The sequence below is a fragment of the Colias croceus genome, chromosome 18, assembly GCF_905220415.1.
Source record: "Colias croceus chromosome 18, ilColCroc2.1".
NCBI lineage: Eukaryota > Metazoa > Arthropoda > Insecta > Lepidoptera > Pieridae > Colias > Colias croceus.
In genome coordinates, this window is record NC_059554.1 from 5,050,104 (window position 1) to 5,074,861 (window position 24,758).

At 31.2% G+C, this 24,758-nt stretch overlaps 1 protein-coding gene across 1 annotated transcript; it reads left to right on the forward strand.

The window, feature by feature from the left end:
- The first annotated feature begins 1,246 nt into the window (after positions 1–1,246).
- Positions 1,247–24,729, forward strand: LOC123699723 (zinc transporter ZIP1). Its single transcript, XM_045646738.1, has 6 exons — positions 1,247–1,679; positions 19,349–19,460; positions 19,864–20,017; positions 21,275–21,444; positions 22,949–23,283; positions 23,524–24,729. The coding sequence occupies exons 1-6, from the start codon at positions 1,376–1,378 to the stop codon at positions 23,613–23,615; spliced, it is 1,167 nt and encodes a 388-aa protein (XP_045502694.1). The 5' UTR covers positions 1,247–1,375; the 3' UTR covers positions 23,616–24,729.
- The last annotated feature ends 29 nt before the right edge of the window (positions 24,730–24,758 follow it).

Below are 24,758 nucleotides of genomic sequence, written 5' to 3' on the forward strand. Positions count from 1 at the left end.
ATAAAATGCTTATAAATGAATCTGAATTGGTTAGTCCAGGAACTTTAATCATATGGAAACAAAATATAGAGCACAGTAACGCATAATTTAAAATACAATGTAGTTATTAATATTTTATGCGTTTAATTATCTGTAAACCGGATCAATTATCAGACAATGCAACAAAATAGAATGTTATCGTTACAAGTACGTACTGATCATAAATATATTGGTTTGACTCTAATTGATTTAAACTTTAAACCAATTCTTAGATACTATTTTTTATCTACATATATATTTACGTTGTTTTTGTTGCTATGCATGTATTGCATTTTAATACATTTCTGTTATGGTTTATCTGACGATGCTAATTTAGTTGATAACACAATAATTTGATTGAAGTTTTATTTTAAGTTTGTTTTTTTATTTATTGTTATTGTTTGCATTATTTTTTGTGCATTCTAAATCTGAATTCTGAACGATGCTTTAGCGAGTAGCTTTAGCCACACGTTCGCTTCCTAATAAGGTAGGTATGTATTTATGGAACTTCGATTTTCCCAGGTGCATTCTTAGAATTTAATATTACGTCTCATGTTGTCTTAAATATTAGTTTAATGGTGAAGAGATAAAATATTTCGTTACCTAAACCAAGATGCTTTGAACCAAATAGTTTTTACTTGTTATCTCGAAGTCGGCGTAAAAAGGAACAAATAAAGACTAGATACCTATTACTTAACACTTCAAATACGGTGTTTGAAAATATTTGTACAGAATTATTATAGTATGGGAATAAAATACACATTTCAATTAATTTTATTTTATTCTATACACCTATCTATTAAATGTATAGTATGCTAACCTAAGAGCAATTAACCTAAACAATCATCAAGTTATAGAACTGTTAATACATAACTATTAAAATCAGTTCTTTGATACCGCTTACATTTTGTTTTATGAGTATAGGAGCTACTTCAAATTAAGCCCATACTTAGTAATACAGATAAAAACGATGATGCACTATGAGGAAATTATTCTTAGTATTTTGTATACATAAATGTATTTAATAAAAAATCAAAATAATTAAGTAGGTAGGTAGGTACTCTGTTTTCTTTGAATGCACTAACATAAATGTAGCAATAAAATATTATCAACTCTATTACGGCTAATTTAGAAGTCAGCCCAGTGAGGTGTTTCAAATGGAGCGTGCTTGAAGGTTGTGCTTGTTTTGCGGTAGAGGAACGAACTGACCGACGCAACGTGCCTCTACTACACTGTATAGTACGGGCGCGTCGCTCTTAGCCGGCGCACGCGCATACTGATATCGAACCAGTATAAAAGACAACGCACCCTTCAAACAAACCACTCTTTCTCTATCCGCCCAGCACAGAGACTTACCATGGAGGACATCCTCATGAAACATGGCCACGGCCACGATCACGACGACGATGATAACACCCAGGGAGTCATTGTGGCGAAAGGAGTCTCTATGGCGGTTCTTTTTTGTGCCTCTATGATCTGTGGTTGTGCACCCCTATTGATCGCCAAGCGGTTCCACTGGATCACTCCAAATGAAGCCGGGAATCTCAAATCCTCCAACAGGGTTGTCGCCACCCTCCTCTCCTTTGGAGGCGGTGTGCTTCTGTCGACAACCTTCCTGCACCTTCTTCCTGAAGTCGACCATAACATTGAACATCTCGTGGGTGAGTTGTTTTGAATTATTTATTCATATGTAGTTCTTTATCATCCTCGTTGGAATCTTCCTCAATTTTATTCATTTTAGTTTTTCGTGAACGTTTATTAAAATTTATTTGCCGGCTAATGGTACTTATGAATCGTGCCACTGGTTTCGTACTTGTGGACGCATCGTTATTAAAACAAATATGACGCAAATCTGTTTTATTCAAAATGCAGTTATATAATGATGTTATGTTTTTTTATGAAAAATATTATATGAATGGAAATAATTAATAAACAACTTGATTTCATAATTTGTAGTTGTGTCTTTGTTTTACTTAAATCAGATTATTTATTTTAACGAACTCTAGAACTCTTCAACTTCAAATAGCATGAAGCAATAGAACCAATATTACAATTATTAAAATGTTGAATTGGTCAAATTTATTTTGTCAATTTTTTTAAATCGTTAGCTAGAGCATTAAACAACATAAAACGAGTAATTAAACATCAATTATGAAATTAATATTTAGCAATTACTACTTAAGCACTTGACGTCGTGACTGAAACATGTTAACTATAAAAATAGCACAATGTGGAAACATTGTAAAATTATTTGAGGTATTTTTTAACAATTCCTTTGTCTGCAGTTGCATATTTCACGTAATCGAACCGGATATCGAGAATATCGATCGGCCCCAAGGTCTATTTGTTTTGGTTGATGCTCATTAAAGTGTACTATCGTATCTCGGTGAATATTATCTAAGAGTTGCGCAAACGGTTGTCCGTCAGTGGGTATGTGTGCCAGTGACCGCTCACTGCAGAGCAAAAATTAAATCAATTCGCGCTGCGTAGGGTCACTGTACCGATATGAGCTATGAAGGTGCAAATCAGAATATTTGTTCAGGCAAAACTGCCTTTTTCTGCATTTAAATATTTTTTTACAATTTCGTACAACATCTCATGAAATTTTCAAGGGAATAATTCGATGATTTTGTTGTTAAAAATTGGCGAATCAACCTATGATACATTTTCCTGGATTTTCAACTTTCCTCTTGAATTTAATGCTTCTGACAATTAGATTTATCTATTTTTCTTTGATTTAAGTTATTTTGAATCGGTATTAAAATGCGGGACAGCATTGATTTTTTTTCGTTATAAATTTATAGAAGTAATAAATATAGCGTTACAGCTAGAATAATTATTATCAATCAAAACCTATGAATATTTTTAGTACAGTTACTTGATAGACATTCATAAACCTTGGCTGTCGTAAAATTATTGTAAATATCTTTTTATTGAATAGGAATGTGGCATTGGTGAACTATTTATCGAGACATAAATTTTGTTTGCATTTTTAAATCTATTATGCCCATTTACATTTTAATGTGACGCTATAATTAAAAAATATATAAAATGACATAATTTGTAGGATATAAATAGGATTTTCGATGTCTGTGAATTTTTAATGCAACTTATAATTATACAAAAAGCAAATATCTATAATAGAAATTTTTTTATTTTATTTTCAATGAATGGCACGAACATGTCACATGGCACACATTGAATAACAGGGTAGGTATTCATTTTTCACACAATGCACATTTTTTGATATGAGAGTGCGATACCTCACATCAAAAATATATTCCTGCTCTGAGATTTTTTACGTAGGTATGCTCAGATTTTGTCACTGTATGTAGAATATAAATATAATATCTGTTTGTAATGCCAGAAATTAAAAACAAATAAATTGTCTACTCCGGAAATATCTAGAAATATTTCGGTTCAAATAATTATTTCTTTTGGAATAAAGAAATAAACATGATTTTAACAGAATACAATTAAAAAAATGTCGTAAAAATTATACGATTTAGCGTCTTCCTGTGGACATATTTTTTTCCCGTAGACAGTAATATTTCTGTTTGAATTTAGCCTTCTGTAAATTAACATAGAATATAGAATCACTAGGGAAAATTATTGTCGTAAATACCCAAAATTAGGCCCATCATGTACAACTTTCCCGTCTGTCAAACCGTACGTGCTCGCCGCCCTACCATTGCAATTAGCTACCATTTCAATGAAGGGAAACATAGTTACGCTCGTAGCATTATAATTATTAGAACTACATATACAGGGTGTCCCACTGTTGGTATACTAAGCTCAAAGGAGGTTATAGTTTTGCATACGCTGAGTACGTAAAAAATACTTATAAAATTCCAGGAGCAGTTTTTTTCAAATAGATGAATTCTTAAAACTCTATGTGTACACCCATAACAAGCAACCCGCCCAACTTTGCCACCAACACGTGAGCTATCATGTACACGATATAGTACAGATACTGTAATGTGAGCTGAATATATAGTACTGAGAACTGAATATATAGTATCGGTACAGATACTGTAATGTGAGCATTTTGTCTATGAAAACATAATCTTAAACGATAGCTCACGTGCTGGTGGCAAAGTTGGGCGGGTTGCTTGTTATGGGTGTACACATAGAGTTTTAAGAATTCATCTATTTGAAAAAAACTGCTCCTGGAATTTTATAAGTATTTTTACGCACTCAGCGTATGCAAAACTATAACCTCCTTCGCGCTTAGTATACCAATAGTGGGACACCCCGTATATTAATTAATACTGTACATGTCCGCAATTACAAAAGTACTTATGACATTTCATTAATTTGTACTTGGGTTTGATATTGACCATGGAAAAAGTAATTTACTTACAATCAAGTTGACAATTTTTTATCGGTCATTTTAAGAGTTTCTATACGGCGCTACGTGCAAAAAAATACTTTTCTGTGTACGCGGTGATATTTTTTTATCGTTCCTTAAGTATTACATCTATACCAGAAATCTTCTTAGATTTATGTCATCAACTTTCTATAGTTAATAATTTGCTTATATCATTATGATCTGGCAAAAAACTGCAGTTCCGTAACGTGCATTATTATTTATATAAAATTGTTAAGTTCTTTGCTGGATAGCTTTGTCAAGATTTAAATTAATACCCCAATAAAGAAATAGAAGCTCTGATCTAAGCTCTCTTATACTATTTATTAGTATAAGTAGACAAAGAAAGATAACGCTATCAATATCATTATCGAGAATCGTTGAGAAAGTGGGCTTAATATGCAATCTAATAGAATTAAATGTAAACATTCGAAGATAATTTATTGCAATTAGAAATAACAATTCTTTATTGGACAATAAAATAACGATATCATTTTTATTGATTAAGCACTTGAACCACTTATCAGACAATGTAAAAGGCCTATTTATAAAACCTTGAAACATACAAATAAAGTGCCGTTATCAGTTATTACGAAAATTTTATTAAACCTGTTAAACAGAAAATGCTTATTTAAAAAGGTAATTGAAGTCGGAGTGGTTACATCAGGCAATTCGCTAATGATTATGAATCAAGTTGTCGAGAAACTGAAAAGGCCCGTGGGAATTTACCCGCAGTAGCCACGAATTTTAATTATGAACCTTTTTTCTTTAACTTAAAGTTCACTCTCAATACAGCGCTACCTTAAACCTTGAAAGAATGGTCCTGCTGGGTGACTGACCTTAGCTTTTAAAGCGATTTAGTCGTTAATCATTACATTAGTGTTGAACAATACTAAGTACGACTATTAACATAGCTTTTGTGAACATTATTGCCTTGTTCTATTTAAAAACGAATTTGTATGTATGTAAGTGATATTTAAATGTCATACCTACTTAGTTAAAGAACAAATTCGTCTCAAATAATTGTAAACGTTATATTTTTATAGAAATGGATGATTCAATTTTCTCTCAATACTAGTCCTAATTCTAATAAATAATACATGACTGATGTACAAGTGAATATGTGATACATATAAATATGATAACGCCATTTACATCATGTAAAAGTGTAGCGTGACAAATAGGCATTATTTTCCATAATGATTAATTAATTCTTCAACAGTTTTCAACCTACAAATCTTTAGTCTATTTTGAGATGATACTATATAGTACCTATCTTTAGTATACATCTCAATACGACAAACGTATAGGTATTATCTCTTTCTGATTAGGTACTTGAACCTAAGTTCTAACGCTGAAATGTAAATTTCTCTCGTAGTCATGGAAATTGTATAAAATCTTTACAAATTGGTCACATCTCACCGCAAAATAAGAAAGCAAATCCGATAGCCATAAACGGTGAAACCAAGGAACATTATTATCAATTTAGCTTTCGTAAGTTACGTTGTTCGCAACGTGTTTTGCGAATAGCTGCTAGCATTTCCCGAAACTCGGGATTTCCGTACAATCGCTTTGAAGGTACAATGTTTAGTCATAATTGCGTAAAGAAACACGTTTTATGCATTATATATCTTTACCGGAAATTGAACGAGCTTTGTTCAAGTTTAGCGGCCTGGATTACGGTCTTCTAATGGATTCGTTTTATATACCTATACTCATATTTTATATTGTTCAAAGACTGACGTTCTCCGCTTCGGGCCTTCGACTTATCAAAGTAGCGTCTTTACTTCCCACTACTTTCTGAGTTGGTGCGGCCAATTTGAACGTGTACCAAAGACGAAGCCGGACTGCTCAGATAGTCTATAATCTATATAAAAATGAATCGGAAAAATGACTTAGGAAGCGCATAACTCGAGAACGGCGGAACCGATTTCGTTATTTCCTTTTTTTATAATATTCCTTGAAGTACGAGCTACGACGTTGGTTATCTTATGGAGAGAAAACGTAAACTTGTACCACGAGCGAAGCCGGGGCTCACAGCTAGCTAACTCATCACATATGGAAACCATAGTAATTCTAAAATAGTAATCAGTTAGGTATCACACAAAAAAATAAATCTATAGTATGAATAATGGGCTCGTTAGAGTTTTTGCTCTACACTAATTGGTTATGCATTATTAGTATAAATATATACCACAAACAATACACAATAGACAATACACACCACAGCTTAAGTACTCATATAATTCGATTTTAATAATATAAATCTAATCAATTTGATGCTAGGCGTAAAAAACGTATCGTTTTCTAAAAGGCTCTATCATAGAGCATAGAAATAAGAATATAATAATTGTCCTATATTTTGAACACAAAATAATGGGACTACTTTGGTTTTAGGTACTAAGGTTTAAATAATAAATTTAGTATGAACTATGAAGAGGACATGCAATAAAGAGAGCTGCAGAGAGCATGCTGGCAGAGATGGCTTTGAGCCATAAGGCCGCCATTTGTACATTTTGAATGGTTTTGTTGTATTTTTATTTTATAAGACTAAGTACAATAAAGAGTAAATAAATAAATAAATAAATAAAGTCATCGAAAGTAGTAAAAACAACGAAAATTCTTTGAAAGTATAGGACCTTATTAAAATGTTCTTGTAACTGATAAAACTTCCGTTTTCCAGCAGGTGAAATAATTATTTTTTGGATTCGAAATAATTATTAAACAAAAAATAATAGTACCAATGTATTTTGTTTCCGAGTATATTCTCAAAGGTGTAGATTACACAATCTTTATGGATAACGAGATAAATTTATTTCTACGCCGTTTATCATATTATAACGGCAAGATAAATGTGCATATTTTGATATTTACGTAATATTCTTCGTTGTGTTACGGTCGTTATAATAATAAAACTCATTTTAAATTCATAGTAGCCTAGTATTTGCGGTTGTGGAAAAGACGTTAAATATCATTTCACACATTATGTAAATTAATTTTTATTAATATTTATATAATATACATTGAATTATGAATTCATAAACATAAGTATGCTTATTTAAGTACCTAGTATCTGTGAAGGCAAAAATCGACATCGAATAGGTAGTAAGTATCACAGACTAATAATAATATTATACGTTCTACGTGGTAATAGTATGTAAGGAAAAAAATGACCTCGATCATAAAAAAACAAAAAAACAGAGAATTCACGTAGCGTTTAACGAGTTATAACGAATACAATTGAATGATAAGAATTAAGGATTCGTGAAATATAAGTAACGGTTCCAGAAAAATTTCAGGCGCTCAATAAAAATAATAAATCCACATGGAATAACTAATACATATAAATATCAATAATAATTATTGTACTTGCTTTATTCATATTCAGATCGATTCATATTATTCTTAATTGATTTAAAGGATGGGCAAGGAATCTTTATCTTTTTTATTTTATGAGCTACTAGATACTGTCATTACATTGAGAATGATCGTACTATTTTGTATCAATAATTGTTAATGCAGGTATGTAACATTCCATTTATTTATACCTACTTCCAATGACTTACTTTACACATTGGCAATGAAATCACGTCCATCAACCATAAAACATGTCACACGTGTTAAATATTGGGACGTTTAACGGACCTGCACTTTCTTGAGGTATATACTTAAATATATAATATACAATTATGTCATCGTTATATTATGTATTTTAATGTTGCTTTCAAAAACAACACTTTTGGATTTTAGTTCGAGAAAATATTTGAAATACCAAAAGAGCTGTTTTGTCTACACAATTAACACATAAATTATTAAGAAACTTTTTTTACTATTTAATTGTTTACTATAATTGCTCAGTAAGTCATAGGTTCTCGTTGAGTAATACAAAGTAGGTACATCTTCTTTTAGATAAATATTGCTTCTCTCTATTTCGCAGTTCAGTCAAACATCGCATACCCATAAAATTATTTATTTAACTTTCAATAAACAAAATGTCATCTACAATTGTCTCGTAATACTTATCACATAGGTAGTAGACTTATCAAGAGAAAATATATTGCGTAGAAACAGGTTATATTTCCTTGTTTTAAATGGTCTTGTTTGGTTTGCGAATTGAGATGGTTATGGAAGGCAGATCTCAAATGAATCATTTACATGTTTAGCAGAGGAGGCTAGGTTGTAAGGACTAGGTACCTATGTAGGGAAATAAATAGTATCTTTGATTATGTAACACGGAATGCAGTGTGCACCCACTTTGTTGTGGAAACTTACAACCCACGGAGACAAGTGTACAAATAATTGCGACCATAAAAGCGACTGTACTGTATTAATCAGTTTATAAAATTCTGATTTAGACCATATCAACGGCAAAATAAAGATAATTATTTGGAAAATCCAAAAGTGCACGACTCATAATGCTCATTTAATTATGAAATATAAAAAATATATATATATATATATATAGATATACAGTCTTGTAGTTTTCGTTTTTTATTAATTGCAATTAAACGACACTGAATTAATTAATCATTCGCATTCAGTGACCTACAATCGTCGATTAGAATATTTAAAAAAAAATTAACTCAAATGATGGATTTTTTCACAAGTTATAGTGTTTTCAGGTTTCACACATGACGGACAGGAAAATTTTTTGACCTATTTCGGTGTTTTTTTCCAATTCTATTGAAGTAAATCAATTTTTAAAAAGTATGGGATTAATCTCCATTAAATTATCTCGACAATAGTATGCAAAATATCTTGATTCCGTGAACTAACAAGGCTATAATAATAAGAATAGCTGCAAAAATGAGGCGAAAAAAATTTTTCGATCGTAAAGCACTCTCTGATGCTTCGCATCGTCGTGCAAAATATTAATTTTTTGCGAATAATTTTGACGACAGCAGGTGGTGGTTGGATGAAGTCGCTCTTTATTCCTTCCAGAGTTCCCAAAATAACGCAAAGTTGCATTATTCTCGTCGAATATTATTTTTAATACTTTTTCGAAAAATCAAAATGAAAACCGGGCCATTACTGACAAAAACAAAGCTTTATTTATTAAATGTAATCATGAGTTAGTTACCTCTTTAAGTAAATATAGATGGTCTATTATTAGGCAATAATGGCTTTTTGTTACTTTTTGCTGTAAGTATAAGAAAATTACAACCATAATGCAACAACACATTACCCATAATTATTTATCCTTGTATTTTGTAGAATTATTATGTGTGAAGTGCATTCATAGTTTTATTTATGTCACCACGCGTCAGCGATTCTTGGAACAAAGGTGTTGCCATAAACTTTCATTCTATTGTGACGCTTAGCATTAATTACTAATTATTATAGAGGCTATGACAAAGACAAGGCTAGGCTTGAAGGTTTTGAATTAAGAATATCGCCTCTAAATGGTTCTCATAATTATTTTTATTGAATATATTTTTATAAGTAGATTCCTAATAAGAATACAGCCTTGCATCTCAGATACTAAAACCTGCATTATAAATATAAAAACATTTTGAATTGGTCAATGTAATTTTCTTGTTACATTAGGCTACGTTAAATAAATTTCGGAACGTACAGCCAATAAATTACTTGAAAAGAAAACAAAGAGAAATCATTGAATCAAGGCTGTTATGTCGACATATAAAAATATCTAAATCTAAATGGAAACTGAAATATTTTTTTGCTTTTGATGTCGACAATTAAATTACAAAATAGATACCTACAAGCTGATAAAAGTTACTTATAAAATGAGTTCACGACCCAAATTCTAGGCAATATTGTGTTTTCATAGCCAAGTTGGTTGGATTTGTAATGGTGTCGATGAATATAGGTTAAAATTTAAATGCAATATTAAATGGGTTATCATCTTAGAGTATATATTACAATAGTATAGAGCGAGTGTATTGCACAAATTGCATAGTGCGCATCGTAGGCAGATGAGCTATAGATACTATATAGATGTGTGTGTGACAAATAGGGATGGGTAGATATCAATTGCGTGTTAAACTATCGATAAGTTATGTAAATAAATATGTATCATAAGTAAATTTTATGTTCAATAAGTTATTAAAGGAAAAATATGTGAATAAAGTATAAATATGTAATTTTAAATTTGTTTACCAACTGAATAAAGTTTGTTTATTCCATTTGAATATTAAATATTATATAAGAAATTTTCTTGTATTAATTATAAGTACTTTAAAAAAATATGTTTGATTGGAATATAAGAAAAACGTGAGTACTTTTTAAATAATAAAGTTAATAAAATAAAGGATCGGGTTTAGTGCTATTTATTAATAATAAATCAAACAATAATAATAATGTTTGAAAAATGGTAAAAAATATTAAGGAATAATTAATAATTTAAAATGATAATATAATAAATAATATTAATAATTTCTTTATTTAATTTTATCCATTCTACTATCAAAATCTTCAAAATCAATTTAGCGGTTCAGAAAATATATCGTAACATTACATACTTTACATTTACACTATAATACATTCGCATTCATAATTTAGAAAGTGTATCGTACAAAACACACCACAAATTTATTTATAATACATTTTTAAAAGAGTTTTAATTTTAAAGTTAAATAAATAATTTGTTAAAATATAGTTCTTCTAGTAAACTTTATATCGAGTACAGCGTTGGTCAGGTCACATCACTACGATCACGTGGCGGCAGTGAGGCGCGCGAGCGAGCCTGCGCGTGTCCGCCTCCCACCTACTCTTCACCCCCGCGATGCTAGATTTATTTTCATAAAATTATGTATAACAATCGACTTACTGATGAAATGTGATAGTGGATTTCAATTTTGTGTATTTTCTAGTATCGTTTTTGCAAGATAGAACTGCACATTTCACCACTTTTTTTCGTAAATATGAAAAAAATCCAGAGCAACGCACTTCGTGAGCACTCAACCACGACTGCGAGCGCTCGCGGCGGGAGCGTCGTGTTGTTCCCACCTGTGCCTACTGTTCCCACTTGGTTGTTCGCACTCTATAGATAGTATATATACTCTAAGGTTATCATATTGTATGTAATAATTCCTGTTTACATTTTTATAATAATATTTTTTTAATAATGATGATCAAGTTAAATTTTTTAAAGCGTTTTCATATTATGGAAATTGGGTTTATTATTTATTAATTGTTTTATTGACCACAATAAATTAAAATATTATGATACGAGGAAAAACCGATCTGTTGTTATTGCAATGTCTATAGGTAGGTACTGGTAAATTTTCGATGTCTTTTTTGGTTCTCCCGTTTTTTAAAGTAAGTATCTACCTATATTTGTAAATTCAATACTGCTATCATGTATAATTGAGCAACCGCAAATTGTTATTTTGATGGCATTTCATAACATAATGTTTTCTATCATTAGCTGTTATCTCAACTGATAAAATAAAAAGGTATCTAAGTATATCCATCAAAATTGCGTAACTTCACAAAATATAGTTTAATAGAAACGAATTCATTGTGTTAACGCGCCAAAAATAGTGGCGCAAATAAATAATTGATGAGATTGTCTACTGAACGTGCTTAACATGTGCCTGACATTTTAAAAGATCAATGATATCTTTTTTGCACCTCAGCTACGCATACGTAATAAGATAAACAGAACAATGCGAGCCTGGTGGAACAAAAGAATAAACCGCCATTGCGAAATAGGCTAGTGTTGCGATTTTCGAAACTATGCTAGGTAAATAAAACAATAGTTCATCATGCAAAAGCTTACACTGATGCTTTTGTTGGTATTTTTGTTGGCGTCTCTCTTTGTAGAAACAAAAGTTCGGGTAACTACGAAAACTACTAACTACTACCTACGATTGTATTTAATCTTGAGCAATACGAAACTTCGATTAATCCTATAAAAAATATCCAAAATCCTCCAAAAATAATGTAAAATATTTATTATTCCAATAATTTATTTTTTTATAGTAAGTAGTAGGTAATATATACCTATTTTTTAAATTTTTATAGTCGTAGATTAGCTGCATGAAATATTTAACACATACCTACAGTACTCCAAAAGTAATAATGCACATGCAAATCTTCGTTAATTGTCGTATTTCCAAAATGTATTTCATTTGACTAAACAAATTTTACTAAATTATGCATGAAGAAAATGCATTTAACCACTCTATATACATATTGTCTTCAGATGCTCGAGGAATATGACAGTTACCGAACTGTGACGAAGATTTCTATGTGCATTATCACTTTTGGAGTACTGTACATGTGATGTTATTGAAACATAATAAGAACTGTGAAGGTAAAGTTAAAAAATATCAATCCATAACAAATTGTTAAATAATTTAAGCTTACGATACATCAACGTCGATTATGTACCTAAGTAAGCTATAAACAAGTGACTTATGTAAGACTTCGTAGAAATAAACGCGGATGGTGATCGATGAAACAAAACCTATGTTAGATAATAATGACACGGTAAATGATACCATCAATGACCTCCATTATCCAAGTTCCGTTTCCATTAAATAAAAGCATGGGTTTTTGTAATGATGTAGAATTTCCATTTATTTATTTAGTAAATAGTTAGGTACAACCACATATACTAATATAATATTAGGCGGTAGGCCCCACGTAACTAAAAATTTTTTATACAGAAAAAAATACATATATTTTTAATTATTTGTCCAATTTTGACAAAGAAATAGTTAAACAATGCAGAAAAATAGAAATAAACTCATAGGTAAGTCATAAATCACAAATCTATAAAGATTCTTGTTTTGCCCGAAAATAAAGAGGTCATATTATTTATGACAGAATTGAACTTGATTACCCCAAGCGCCAAGGCGACGCGACGCCTACGGCCGACTTGTGTGTCTCGGTCTTTACATTTTCAGTCGCTAAAAAATATAAAAGTATATAATTTAATAATGTCAGAGTAAAATTTAGATACTAATTTTTCAATAAAAATTCATACGATGTACTATTTATCATCAATTATGCGAAATTAACTCTACCTGATATGTTATGATAATATCTAAACTAAACTGTTATGGAAGTACCACCATTAGTGTTAGGTACAAGTGTTTTTGATTGCTCTGCCTGCACAAGTGCACACTGACTGCACAGTGCTGCTGCTGAAAAAAATAAAGGACGTCTTCCATTTAATCATCTACAGTGCTTGAAGACAAAGTCAAGTAAAGTCAGTCACGCTTTGCTCTATACATGTTTTTAATTGCGTATTTGTAATATGAACCGCAACATTAACTATAAGTACTTAGATATATATTTTGATATCAGATATCTTTCTCTAGGCCAGTTGGTCCATGTCTGAAGTTAGCCGTGCATGCTGTAACGTAATTAAGTGATGAAACAATAATTTAATTATAGTGGTAAACAAATTATAGATTACATTTTATTATGAAAATTGTACTACGGTAAAACTTATTTTGTAAAAATCCAAATTGATTAAATTAACTATAATACTTGTAACTATCAGGTGTAATGTTTATTATTAATGAAACATTGCTTTTATATGCTCAATGCTCATTATCAATTTTACGGCTACATAATTTTAAATATTCTTAACTACCAAATTGACGTTGACCACACTTAATATATCAAAATCATTTGAGTGGTAGAATTGACGGGAAATCTAAAGACTGCATACTTCCAAATAATAATAACAAGGAAAAGCAAATAATTAAAGACAAAGGATCGAAATTCTGATGTAACGTTGGTATGGATGGGAAAACACGCAATTTGCATGGTCCAACTCTGCACCGTGGAATGCTAATGCAGCAGATCCAGTACAACTTAATTCTACCGTATTTAGACACGTTGAATATTTACACTGTGTTCTGTTTGGTTTTGTCATGTAATATATTGCATAATAGTTGAGAAAGGATAGTAGGAAAACCGTTGTTATAACTAAATGAAACATTTTCGACCTGATCACTTTAGTAAAATAATATTTTGATAAATTAACAAAATTAGACACTTTTTTAACAGAAAATATGCCAAAATATACCGAACAACCTCAAAAACGTTTGTCGCTTCAAATTACGAAAAATAGATTCACCGAGTCTTGCTCTCCCTTTGTAATTCTGTTGCTCATGTAGAGCAACAGAATTACAAAGGGAGATGCGTATTCGTTATATTAGAGTTATTATTAAATCATATCACATTCCTTTTGAATTATTATGCGTAAGCATAATTAGATAATTAAATTTAAGAACTGGCAGTATCAAGGTCGATGTATTGTTATCGAATGTTTCGTAATGCATGGCGCGACGTTTTTTTGCGAACTTTCTGAACATACCTCGCCTCGATTATGCTATTGGCTGACATTGCACGGGACTTTTATATTTTTCTCTTGGAAATACAGTCTAGATTGGCATACGTCAATTTTGACTAGAATAGGGACGTATAGGGTCGATAACAGGTTGTGTGGAATGCAGCCAGGATGATGAGGAGCTTTTAGGCTTTGAGCGAATATAATATGTACCAATTGGCAATTGCTTGTTAGTTGGATGAAGCAATGAATATAATCAATGTACCTAATTTGTACTTACTACTTAAAGAGATAATTTCTAATATGTTTAAATTATGAGATAACTTCTTATAAAATATGTATGAAGTTATACAAAACGCTTGTGATTGATTTTTTACGTTGAACAGTAGTTACATACATATTGGGCAAGTTTCTCAAAAGAACCTCGAAGAAGTTCCAAGTAATTTAAATGTCATTGAAAGGTCACCCATTTATATACATTTGGTACACATATATAAAATAACAGAATATGTGTTACTGAAATATATATTTTTCTCTCCTTTTATATGCTTTTACTTTACTTCATCCGGCAGTTAAATGTAAATTGAAGGATATTTTACTTATACGATGGTGAATTTATGAATGAATATTAGTGGTTACACGTGAATATAAAAAATTGACGTCATTTGTTTATAGACACAATGCTTATGATTGAATCAATACGACTTGGGAATACTTATTTATTTTTTGACGTCAGGGATTGGAGAACTCTCATTCTTACTGGGTAAAGGGAGAGAACCTCATTTGTTGAATGGTAATTTCATGAACTTAGAGTCGTCTGTTTTCCTTGTAGATTTATCTTGTTAAAAGGCTATTCACCCGACAGTATACTCTTCACAGGCGTACCTATACATAAATACTAGAAAATAATATTGTAATACTGTGTAAATACTATATCTTAGACAATAATTTGTATAGAAATATATCAATAGCAAGGGTTTTGTAAAGGATTTATCAAAGAAAATAGAAAGTCTACAATGTACATCTTTCAGGTACCTACGCCTAAGCATTATGTAGTAACTAGTAAATATATAAGATTAATGCCATAAAATTACTTTCGTGCTTGTCAAAGAAACAATAATATTCAAATTAAACCTCGGCAATGTTATCAAAACATTAAAGCTAACCATTCAACCGTTTTAAAATACTCGCGTGACGAATATTTTCAATTATTTAAATAAACTTTGCACAATCTGTTAAATGTGCTATTAGCATGCCTAAAACGGTCTTAAACTATTGTTCTGGGTACAAAAACGAGCGGATGTAAGCTAATGAATGTAAAACGAGGGGTCATTAATGTCTTGGTAAAGAACCTAAAAAGTTACAAACAATTATGAATTAATTACGAGCTATGTAATACCACAGATATAATAGGTACTATACTACACTAGTAATAACTTCAACTGTCGGTTAAATTTAAAGTAGGTACCTAGTTAGTAGTTATATAATTGTCTTATGGCTTATCCCACTTTTATATGAAACGTGAAAGTTTATGTTGCTTAATCACGTACAAAAGAGATTTGCTTTTTAAAACAAAGAAAAATATATCATAGAGGTATCATGATTCATGACTTGTTTTAAATCCAAATGATGTTTTAATTTTAATTATAGGTAACATACCTACGTGATAAGGTCGGCTGTAAAACAATAATAGATAAAAACCTGCTATTTGAAGCTTATAATTGATGAAAAGTGGCTTTATCTAACAATAAATGCAGAACAAAAGACCAGCTACTATTCTCAAATCTATGATCATGAATAAATTCGTAGATTGGTATAATGGGCAGGCACCTCCCGGCTGCGCAAACACTAACATACCATACCAAATAGATTAAATAAATTTACATATTCAGTGTGCGTCTCGAAGTATTGTTTAGACTTTAGATTGATGCAAATATAATTGCTAATGTGTATCAGACAATGGTATTTGTTTGGTGGTTTTATATATTTAAGTGTCTTTCACAATCGTGTATTGTTTTATACATAACCACTTGCTTGAATTTCAAAATGGAATGACGTATCCAATTTCAATTATTGAATAAGGAATGTTTCAATTGAGTAAGGGATCGTTTTCACTAGCCATTCTCTAAAGTCTATTCTATTTTTCAATAGCTTTATAGGGGATTTTTTATGTGTATTTTGATTCTGAATGAATATTATCTCAGAAGACAATAAACTATGTTAAGGGTGTTGTTGTAGAGTCAGTAGGATATCAGAGAGAGAATAATATGAAGTTTTCTTTCATATTTATTAATTGTTTTCATCTTTACATATAAAAAATCCTACAGGTTACAGATTTAAATATGCGAAACCCTAAATAGGTAAAAAAGCTATCAGCGATATATAAAAAACCCAATGAATGAAAAACCACTAGCTAATTGTAACACATTACGTGGATGCAAGCGTGACACACACAAAGCATCGATTAACATACTACTTTCCAAATATTTAGAAGTAGGGTTATTCCCAGTGAGTGATCATGAGTGTAGAGTCGTTAACTGGGGTGTGGCACGAGTTAGACAGCACAAATATAATATTCTCATAAATTATATTACTTATAGAATACAATTCTCATACAATCACTTTCACAAATATATTATAAACTAAACCGATAGTAGTGACGATCGCGATAGCGTCTGAGGAATATTATTTGCAGTCTAACACTCTTTCTACGTCTTCTTACAACGTCGTTTTAACGTCTTAAAAAATGCTTAAAAATAATATACTTTTTCTTTGCCTTTAGTCAAATATTAGAGATATTCGCAGTTTTAAAACTCCAAGTAACTAATTGAAGCGTCAATTTACATTCTTATTTCAACAACTGCATCGTATGTAGTGCACTCGCACTTATACAATAAGTATTAGTTACTAGTTTTAATAAGTTAACTTTAAAACATTTTAAAATTTAGGTTTAAGAATGTTCCAAGCTGTCGGTCTATATCTATTATCTACATTCGCTTTTAAAAACAATAATTCCATTCCAATAAGATATTACGATTTACGAAGTGCCACTTGAGGCAAATAACAGATGAAAATCACGTGCTTCTTCTTCTTTGTACATTTTTCAACAAATTTTTGTCAACAGCAAAGGTTTTCTGAATTTAAGTAGTACCTTCCTAGGTAAAGTCAATAGGTACTCGTTAGTCATATAGTTGAAACAGTTGAACTATTTCATAATTAGATAACCAAGTAGGTATGTATGTAGTTATATTTTAAATTTATATCTGTAGCTAAGTTGTTTATATTATCATGACGAATTCGTATTTTTCCATCTGTTGAATGTGTTTGATATATTTGGTAAATAAACTAAATGGCGCATAAAGTTATTTTACGTACCTTTTGTGGCAATTGCAATCCATTTGATCCATTTGATGTTTTAATTTCATTGACTTTTAAGATTGCAAAAATACGATAAGTATCTGCTTATGTGCTCGTCGGTCCTTTATTTAAGGAATTACTTGAAAGGTACTGTTACCAGATAACTTGCGATATTTTTTTTACCATAGTAATAAAAATCTCGAATTGGACATTCATTTAAGCGTTTTAAAGCGGTGTAAACAAGGGTACTGAGTAAGGAGAGAAATCATTAAAACATAAATGGAAGGTCAATGTCTTCAATTAAAATATAACCGCACTTGATTGTCTCAATAAATTTATTACAATGCTTTTATATTACACTAACGAACTTATCGTTCAAGCAATAAATACTCAATTCCCCTGTTCTGAACTTTTCTCGATTTCTAAAATCTTGCAAATTGAGAGTGGATTACTGAAATAATACTTAAGCGAGGTCAATTTAAAAACTTTCTTCAGAATTCGCAATGAAATAATAATTTATTTGATAATATAAAGGCGCCAGACGGGATCATTTTTGGTACAGTACCACTCATATCGTTTTACGACATCCAATTCTATACTATACTAAATAAATGAAACGATTCCATATTCAGTATTCATATACTGTAACTTTTGTAGCGGTACAATTATAAAGGAAATAATATAAAAGATCTTATACAATTATACATAGAGCACAGTTGGAAAAATATTTTATAATCTACTAGCTATGTTCCACGTGATTTCACCCGCATTGCTCCGCTCCTGTTGGTCTTAGCGTGATGACATATAGCCTTCCTCGATAAATGGGCTATCTAATACCGAAATAATTTTTCAAATCGGACCAGTAGTTCCTGAGATTAGCGCGTTCAAGCAAAGAAACATACAAACAAACAAACTCTTCAGCTTTATAATATTAGTATAGATTTAAAAACACTGTAGATATGATTTTACCTATGCCTTTATTTTCTACATTATTGAGACACTACTTTCGTTGACTCAGTCCATAGATAGACTTCTACCACAGACTTCTACATAAACGAAATGCTAACTACCTTACCTGCATAAGGTTATAAGTAATTATGATCAATGTTTTGTTTACTCAACTTTTATTAACAAAAAAATATGTAGGTACATAAAAAATAAAGCATGTGCATTTTTTGCTTTTTCACTGTTATGTATAATATACACCCCGATTAAATATACAAGAGACTGGATCCATGCTGAACCCACTCTTTTTTTGACCAGCAGCTAAGGTCAACAAACTTTGTTTCATTGTTATTAATTCATACTAATGGGTATTTATTTTGTTTTAGAACAAGGAGCGATGCGAGAATTTGACTTCTCTCTTGCCGCTTTCTTGATGTGTTGTGGATTCTTCATCATGTACTTGGTTGAGGAGTTGGTTCACATGTACATCCATCGCAGGTAACATATTATCATTATATATTTCACTAGCTGCTCTGCGCGGTTTCACCCCCGTGGCTCCACTCCTGTTGGTCGTAGCGTGATGATATATACCCTTCCTCGTTAAATGAGCTATCTAACACCGAAAGAATTTTTCAAATCAGACCAGTAGTTCCCGAGATTAGCGCGTTCAAACAAACAAACAAACAAACTCTTCAGCTTTATAATATTTGTATAGATTAAAAATAGCAATGGAAATAGGTTACTTTTTTCTCATGACAAATATTTTTTAACTTTGTTATAGTTAGCAGTTGATACATTGTTATACAAATTTTAAAATATTTAAATGAATCGGTAAAATCTATTAAAATTATACGTTTTTTATGGTATCACTCGTATATTTATCTAATTTTCTCGTATTTAGAGAAAAGAAGAATGGTTCGCAAGCTCCGCTAGTCAGGAATTTAAGTGTAAGAAAGAGCCGTAACAACATTGATGATCACAAGGAGCAAGGAGCAAACAGCGTCACCAATTCTACCGCAAACCTTACCGACCCACCTTCTATTAAAGCAGCTAAGGTAAATAAAACACAAAATAAATAAATTCTAAATAAATAAACATCATTAAAGATAAGCTTCTTGCGTCTGTCTACTTCTTCTTGTAAGTCTTGTCTAACTTAAAAACTCTCGTTAATTTTAAATTCATGATCATGGTCAGTCATTTAGATGAGATTGTCTGTATTCATTGATATCACCTAAAATTGACCATATTATAACATATTGATGTCGTGGTCATATCGTAGATTTGATCATTTCATGATATGAGTGGCCATTTCACGAAATGGTCGCATATCGTGAAATGGCCAACATAGTTTGATCAGATCGTTAAATCGTCAATGTTTCACGATTTGGTCATCCACATTTGGCCAGATCGTATAAAATATAAAGAGTCCATAAAATATTAAAAAATTTCAGAATAACTATATTCTAAAAACTTGTTTAATGTCATTTAAGTTAGTGCCGCGGCAGCGGCCGGAGAATGCCAGAAGCGAATCGTTTTTGCAATAGAAAACAGTTAGGTTAGGTTAGGTTAGACTTTGATAAACAACGCACGAGCCGAGCGAGCAAAGCGAGCGTGCCGCGGCAGCGGCCGGCGAGTGCCAGAAGCGGATCGCTTTTTAAAAAACAAACAATTATAATAATATAGTAGTAGTTTCTTAAATTATTTTATTTAAGTCGCATTTTTTCTTAAATACATATAAGATATCCACATTTTCCATAGTACTCGTACCTCTTCGTCGTAAATTCTTTGCTATGACTTTCTTCATAATATTGTTATTAAACGAATTATGAAGTTTTTAACTGCGAATAATTTAATTTTCGCCAGCGGCCGCCATTTTATCACATAAACACAGAGCTTGCTGCGCCTCTACCAACGATTAATGTAACTATTTTACGATATGATCAAATAATTTTGATCATTTCATGAAAAAACCGTGCGTTAATTGGCCATATCGTGAAACGATTTCTTATCATTCCACAACTACTTATTCCCAAACCACATCATGATGTGGCCAAACTAAATTGGCCATTTCACGATATGCGACCATTTCGTGAAATGGCCACTCATATCATGAAATGATCAAATCTACGATATGACCACGACATTGACAATACGCATAATAAAATATGCGACAGATGTAAAATATGCGAAATGTTTGCCTTTTTTTGTTCGATTTTCCTCATTTGAGACCGCTAATATTTGACACCGCTAATACACGAATTGGCTCGATATTTTTTATTATTATTTTTATTGCATATTTTTTTTATTTCCAGGATATTGAAGTAAATCACAACCATTCACACGGCCACAGCCATATGCCGATCAATGCCGCTGACGACGTCACATCTGCCTTGCGTGGACTCCTGATTGTGCTCGCTCTTTCCATTCATGAGCTTTTCGAAGGTCTCGCAGTTGGCTTGGAGTCTTGTACGTCGAGTGTGTGGTAAGATTTTTTGTTATCACTGCCATCTATGCATGAGAAGAAATATCGAATAAAACTTATAATACCTACCGCCATCTGTAACTATATTATAATGTAAAACATCTTATTTTATAATAATTCCACTACACACTAGATGGCAGCATCTAGTATGTAATAGAATTACATATAATTTATATTCTAGGAGGTAGCAACGTTGACAAGTGAGCATTTTAGTATAGTTGGTTCTTTGATATGCTGTTCCTCTTGCTATTTCGGTTACAGTCCGGGCTGTCTGGCTGGCCGCAGTGGTTGCGTTTATTAGTGCGCATCTTATCTGCACAGGAAAATATCCTTAATTTAAAGTCATTTTTTAACGCGTAATTTTTAATCGTTTGCCTTTAGATAGATCCATTAGACATACATTTTTTATTGCAAGACGTTTTTTTCGTTGTTAAATAGGTGCCAGACGCAATTTTTATTTCAAAATAATTAAAATATCATCGAAATAAGTGAAATTCCATCAACATGAGTCCCAGTGAAGGATAAGTAATCACTGTGTTACTTATACTATATATAATATTCATTTTACTATTTACAGTTTTTTTGCAACAATCTACCATATCGCCTCCTTTTTCCCAACGAACCTCAAATAGGACGTTAATGTAAACTTGATAAAAACCAAATATCATCAAGAAATTAAAGACTTTTTAACGGATTTTAAACGCGATTTATTCATTGTATTATTTTCTCAAGTCTTTAATTTCAAAATGTATAATACTCGCGTAAAATCAAACACTAGAATATACAAATATTATCAAATTCATATTTATACCCAAAAGTGTAATAAATATGAAACCATCTATTAAAAATATTAGTTTACTAATTATTCAATATAAGTATTAAAAAAGGATAATATAATATAAATAATAAAGTTATTACTTACCTTTTAAGCGGACTCATGTTGATGTAATTTCACTTATTTCGATGACATTTTAGTTATTCTGAAATAAAAATTGCGTATGGCACCTATTTTACAACGAAAAAAACGACTTGCAATAAAAAAATTATGTCTGATGGATCTATCTAAAGGCAAAAGATTAAAAATTACGCGTTAAAAAATGACTTTAAATTAAGGATATTTTCCTGTGCAGATAAGATGCGCACTAATAAACGCAACCACTGCGGCCAGCCAGACAGCCCGGACTCTAACCGAAATAGCAAGAGGAACAGCATATCAAAAATCCAACTATACTAAAATGACTTTTTTTTAAACGTTGCTAGCTCCCGTACTATTATCAAAAAAAGAACAGCGCGAATTTTGAAATTGAAGATCTTAGACAGCAATGGTTAAGGAATCACATTGAATGCACATAATATTATGATTTTGATGAGGGACATGTTAAAAAATTATTAAATGAGTCAACTATACTCAGTTTTTTTAGAACCTTAACATTATTTGAACGTTTAGAGTAAGTAGGTAACAATAATTAAATAAACTATTTATATATGAACTATCTCCTATCAGGTATATGCTGGGTGCTGTATCTGCGCATAAGTTGGTCATTGCTTTCTGTATCGGCGTGGAGCTTATTGCAACCCGGACCAAAACCTATCTGTCCATCATTTACATAACTACCTTCGCTATCGTGTCTCCTCTCGGTATTGGAATTGGAATATTGCTGGTTGGAGGCGAAGGAGCGACAGCGGCGGGGGCGTATTCTGTGGTGCTGCAAGGGCTGGCATCTGGAACGCTCCTGTATGTCATATTCTTCGAAATCTGGAAGAGTGACAGATCTGGCATCTTGCAATATCTGGCTGCGCTTGTCGGCTTCGGTCTTATGTTTGGATTACAGTTGTTAAGTAAGTAAATATATACCTATTAGGTACCTAATTACCGATACATATTTCTTAATTCGATTATATTTTGTAATATTTATTATAAAAGTTTTTGCAACACTTTATACTTAGGTTTTATAGACACGTAATAAATGATTTTTTTTCATATTAAGAATTTCCTCTAACATCGTCTAACATCGTCGATGATGCTTTGAAAATCTCTAATTTTCCTCAGTGTTTTAATTTTTTTATTATTATTTTCAGCTGGCCACTCACACAGCCACTCCCACGGTCACTCTCACGGTGCGTCTGATGAGCCAAGCATTGTTCACGATCACGGTCACTCACATGACTAGAAAAGATGCAGCCACACTATTTTGGAGATTTTTACTCCAATGTTGCCATGTATAATTTGTATAAACATAGAACAATGCAATATTGTTATTCGGAGACAAGGTATTAACTACAATTTTTGTAAACCTAGTACGATATTTGTATAATCTATACTTTGTTTGTAAGCAAAGAAAACTAGAAATGTCTAAAAATGTCTACGATATAGTATTAATTAATTCATTCGTAATTATTACAGGGTGGCTTACGTTGACGAAGCTACCTATAGGTATTTTTGACATAAATTAATTTTATTATTAAATGAACAATTATTAGTACATACTATAATTTGCGCTTTATGGCTGTTAAAGTTTTTATTTACTTGTAAAACGTATAGTTTGTTATTTATTTAATTTAGAGTGACTTGGCGACTCGGGTATCAATAAGTTGTTATTCATTTCTGCATGTTTTTACCCCTAGGTATTCGAGAAGGTTGTCTAGTCAATAAATAGTTTGTAGTTAAATTATTATGCTAAAGCATAGTACATTTGTTTGTACAAATAGAAAATATATAGTTCTTTTCTACTTATTTTTGACTCATGATTTTTTTTTTTTTGGTAAAATAAAGTAGGTATACTAGAATACATGTTGTGCATTAGGGTAATGGCGACTAAAGGGTCATATTTAAAACTAGTGATGTCCACTTCAGGACTTGAGAGAATGTTCTTAATCTTACGAATCATAATATACTTAGTACTTAATTGTAATTTTTTAAGAAAATCGCGAGATACGTATTAAAATAATTGTATTTTAGGTATGTGCATTAAACCAACAGTCTGCCATTACCCAAAATCACCTTTACTTATTGATACTTAATTACACAATTTCTTATGCCAATAGGTATTGACTTGAAAAAGCCAACTTAAATTATTGTACAATCCATTTCGCCAATGCCTACTTACTTTTTATGTTACATAATTTTATACTTTTATAGATGCTATTTTGATTTACGGTCAGCAACAATAATGGTATTTTAATATTAAGGACTGTCTTCAAGTGATATAGTTCTAAGTAGGTACTTAGGATAAGTTTGATTTGTAAGGAATTAATAAAAATTTGTTTGTCACAAAAAATGCAAAAGTTTTGTTTTTATTTCATTTTTTATACTT

Coding starts and splice junctions, on each gene's coding strand:
- LOC123699723 (XM_045646738.1), top strand. CDS start 1,376: ATGGAGGACATCCTCATGAAACATGGCCACGGCCACGATCACGACGAC. Junction 1,680..19,348: donor TAACATTGAACATCTCGTGG/GTGAGTTGTTTT, acceptor ATTTTGTTTTAG/AACAAGGAGCGATGCGAGAA. Junction 20,018..21,274: donor CTTCTATTAAAGCAGCTAAG/GTAAATAAAACA, acceptor TTTTATTTCCAG/GATATTGAAGTAAATCACAA.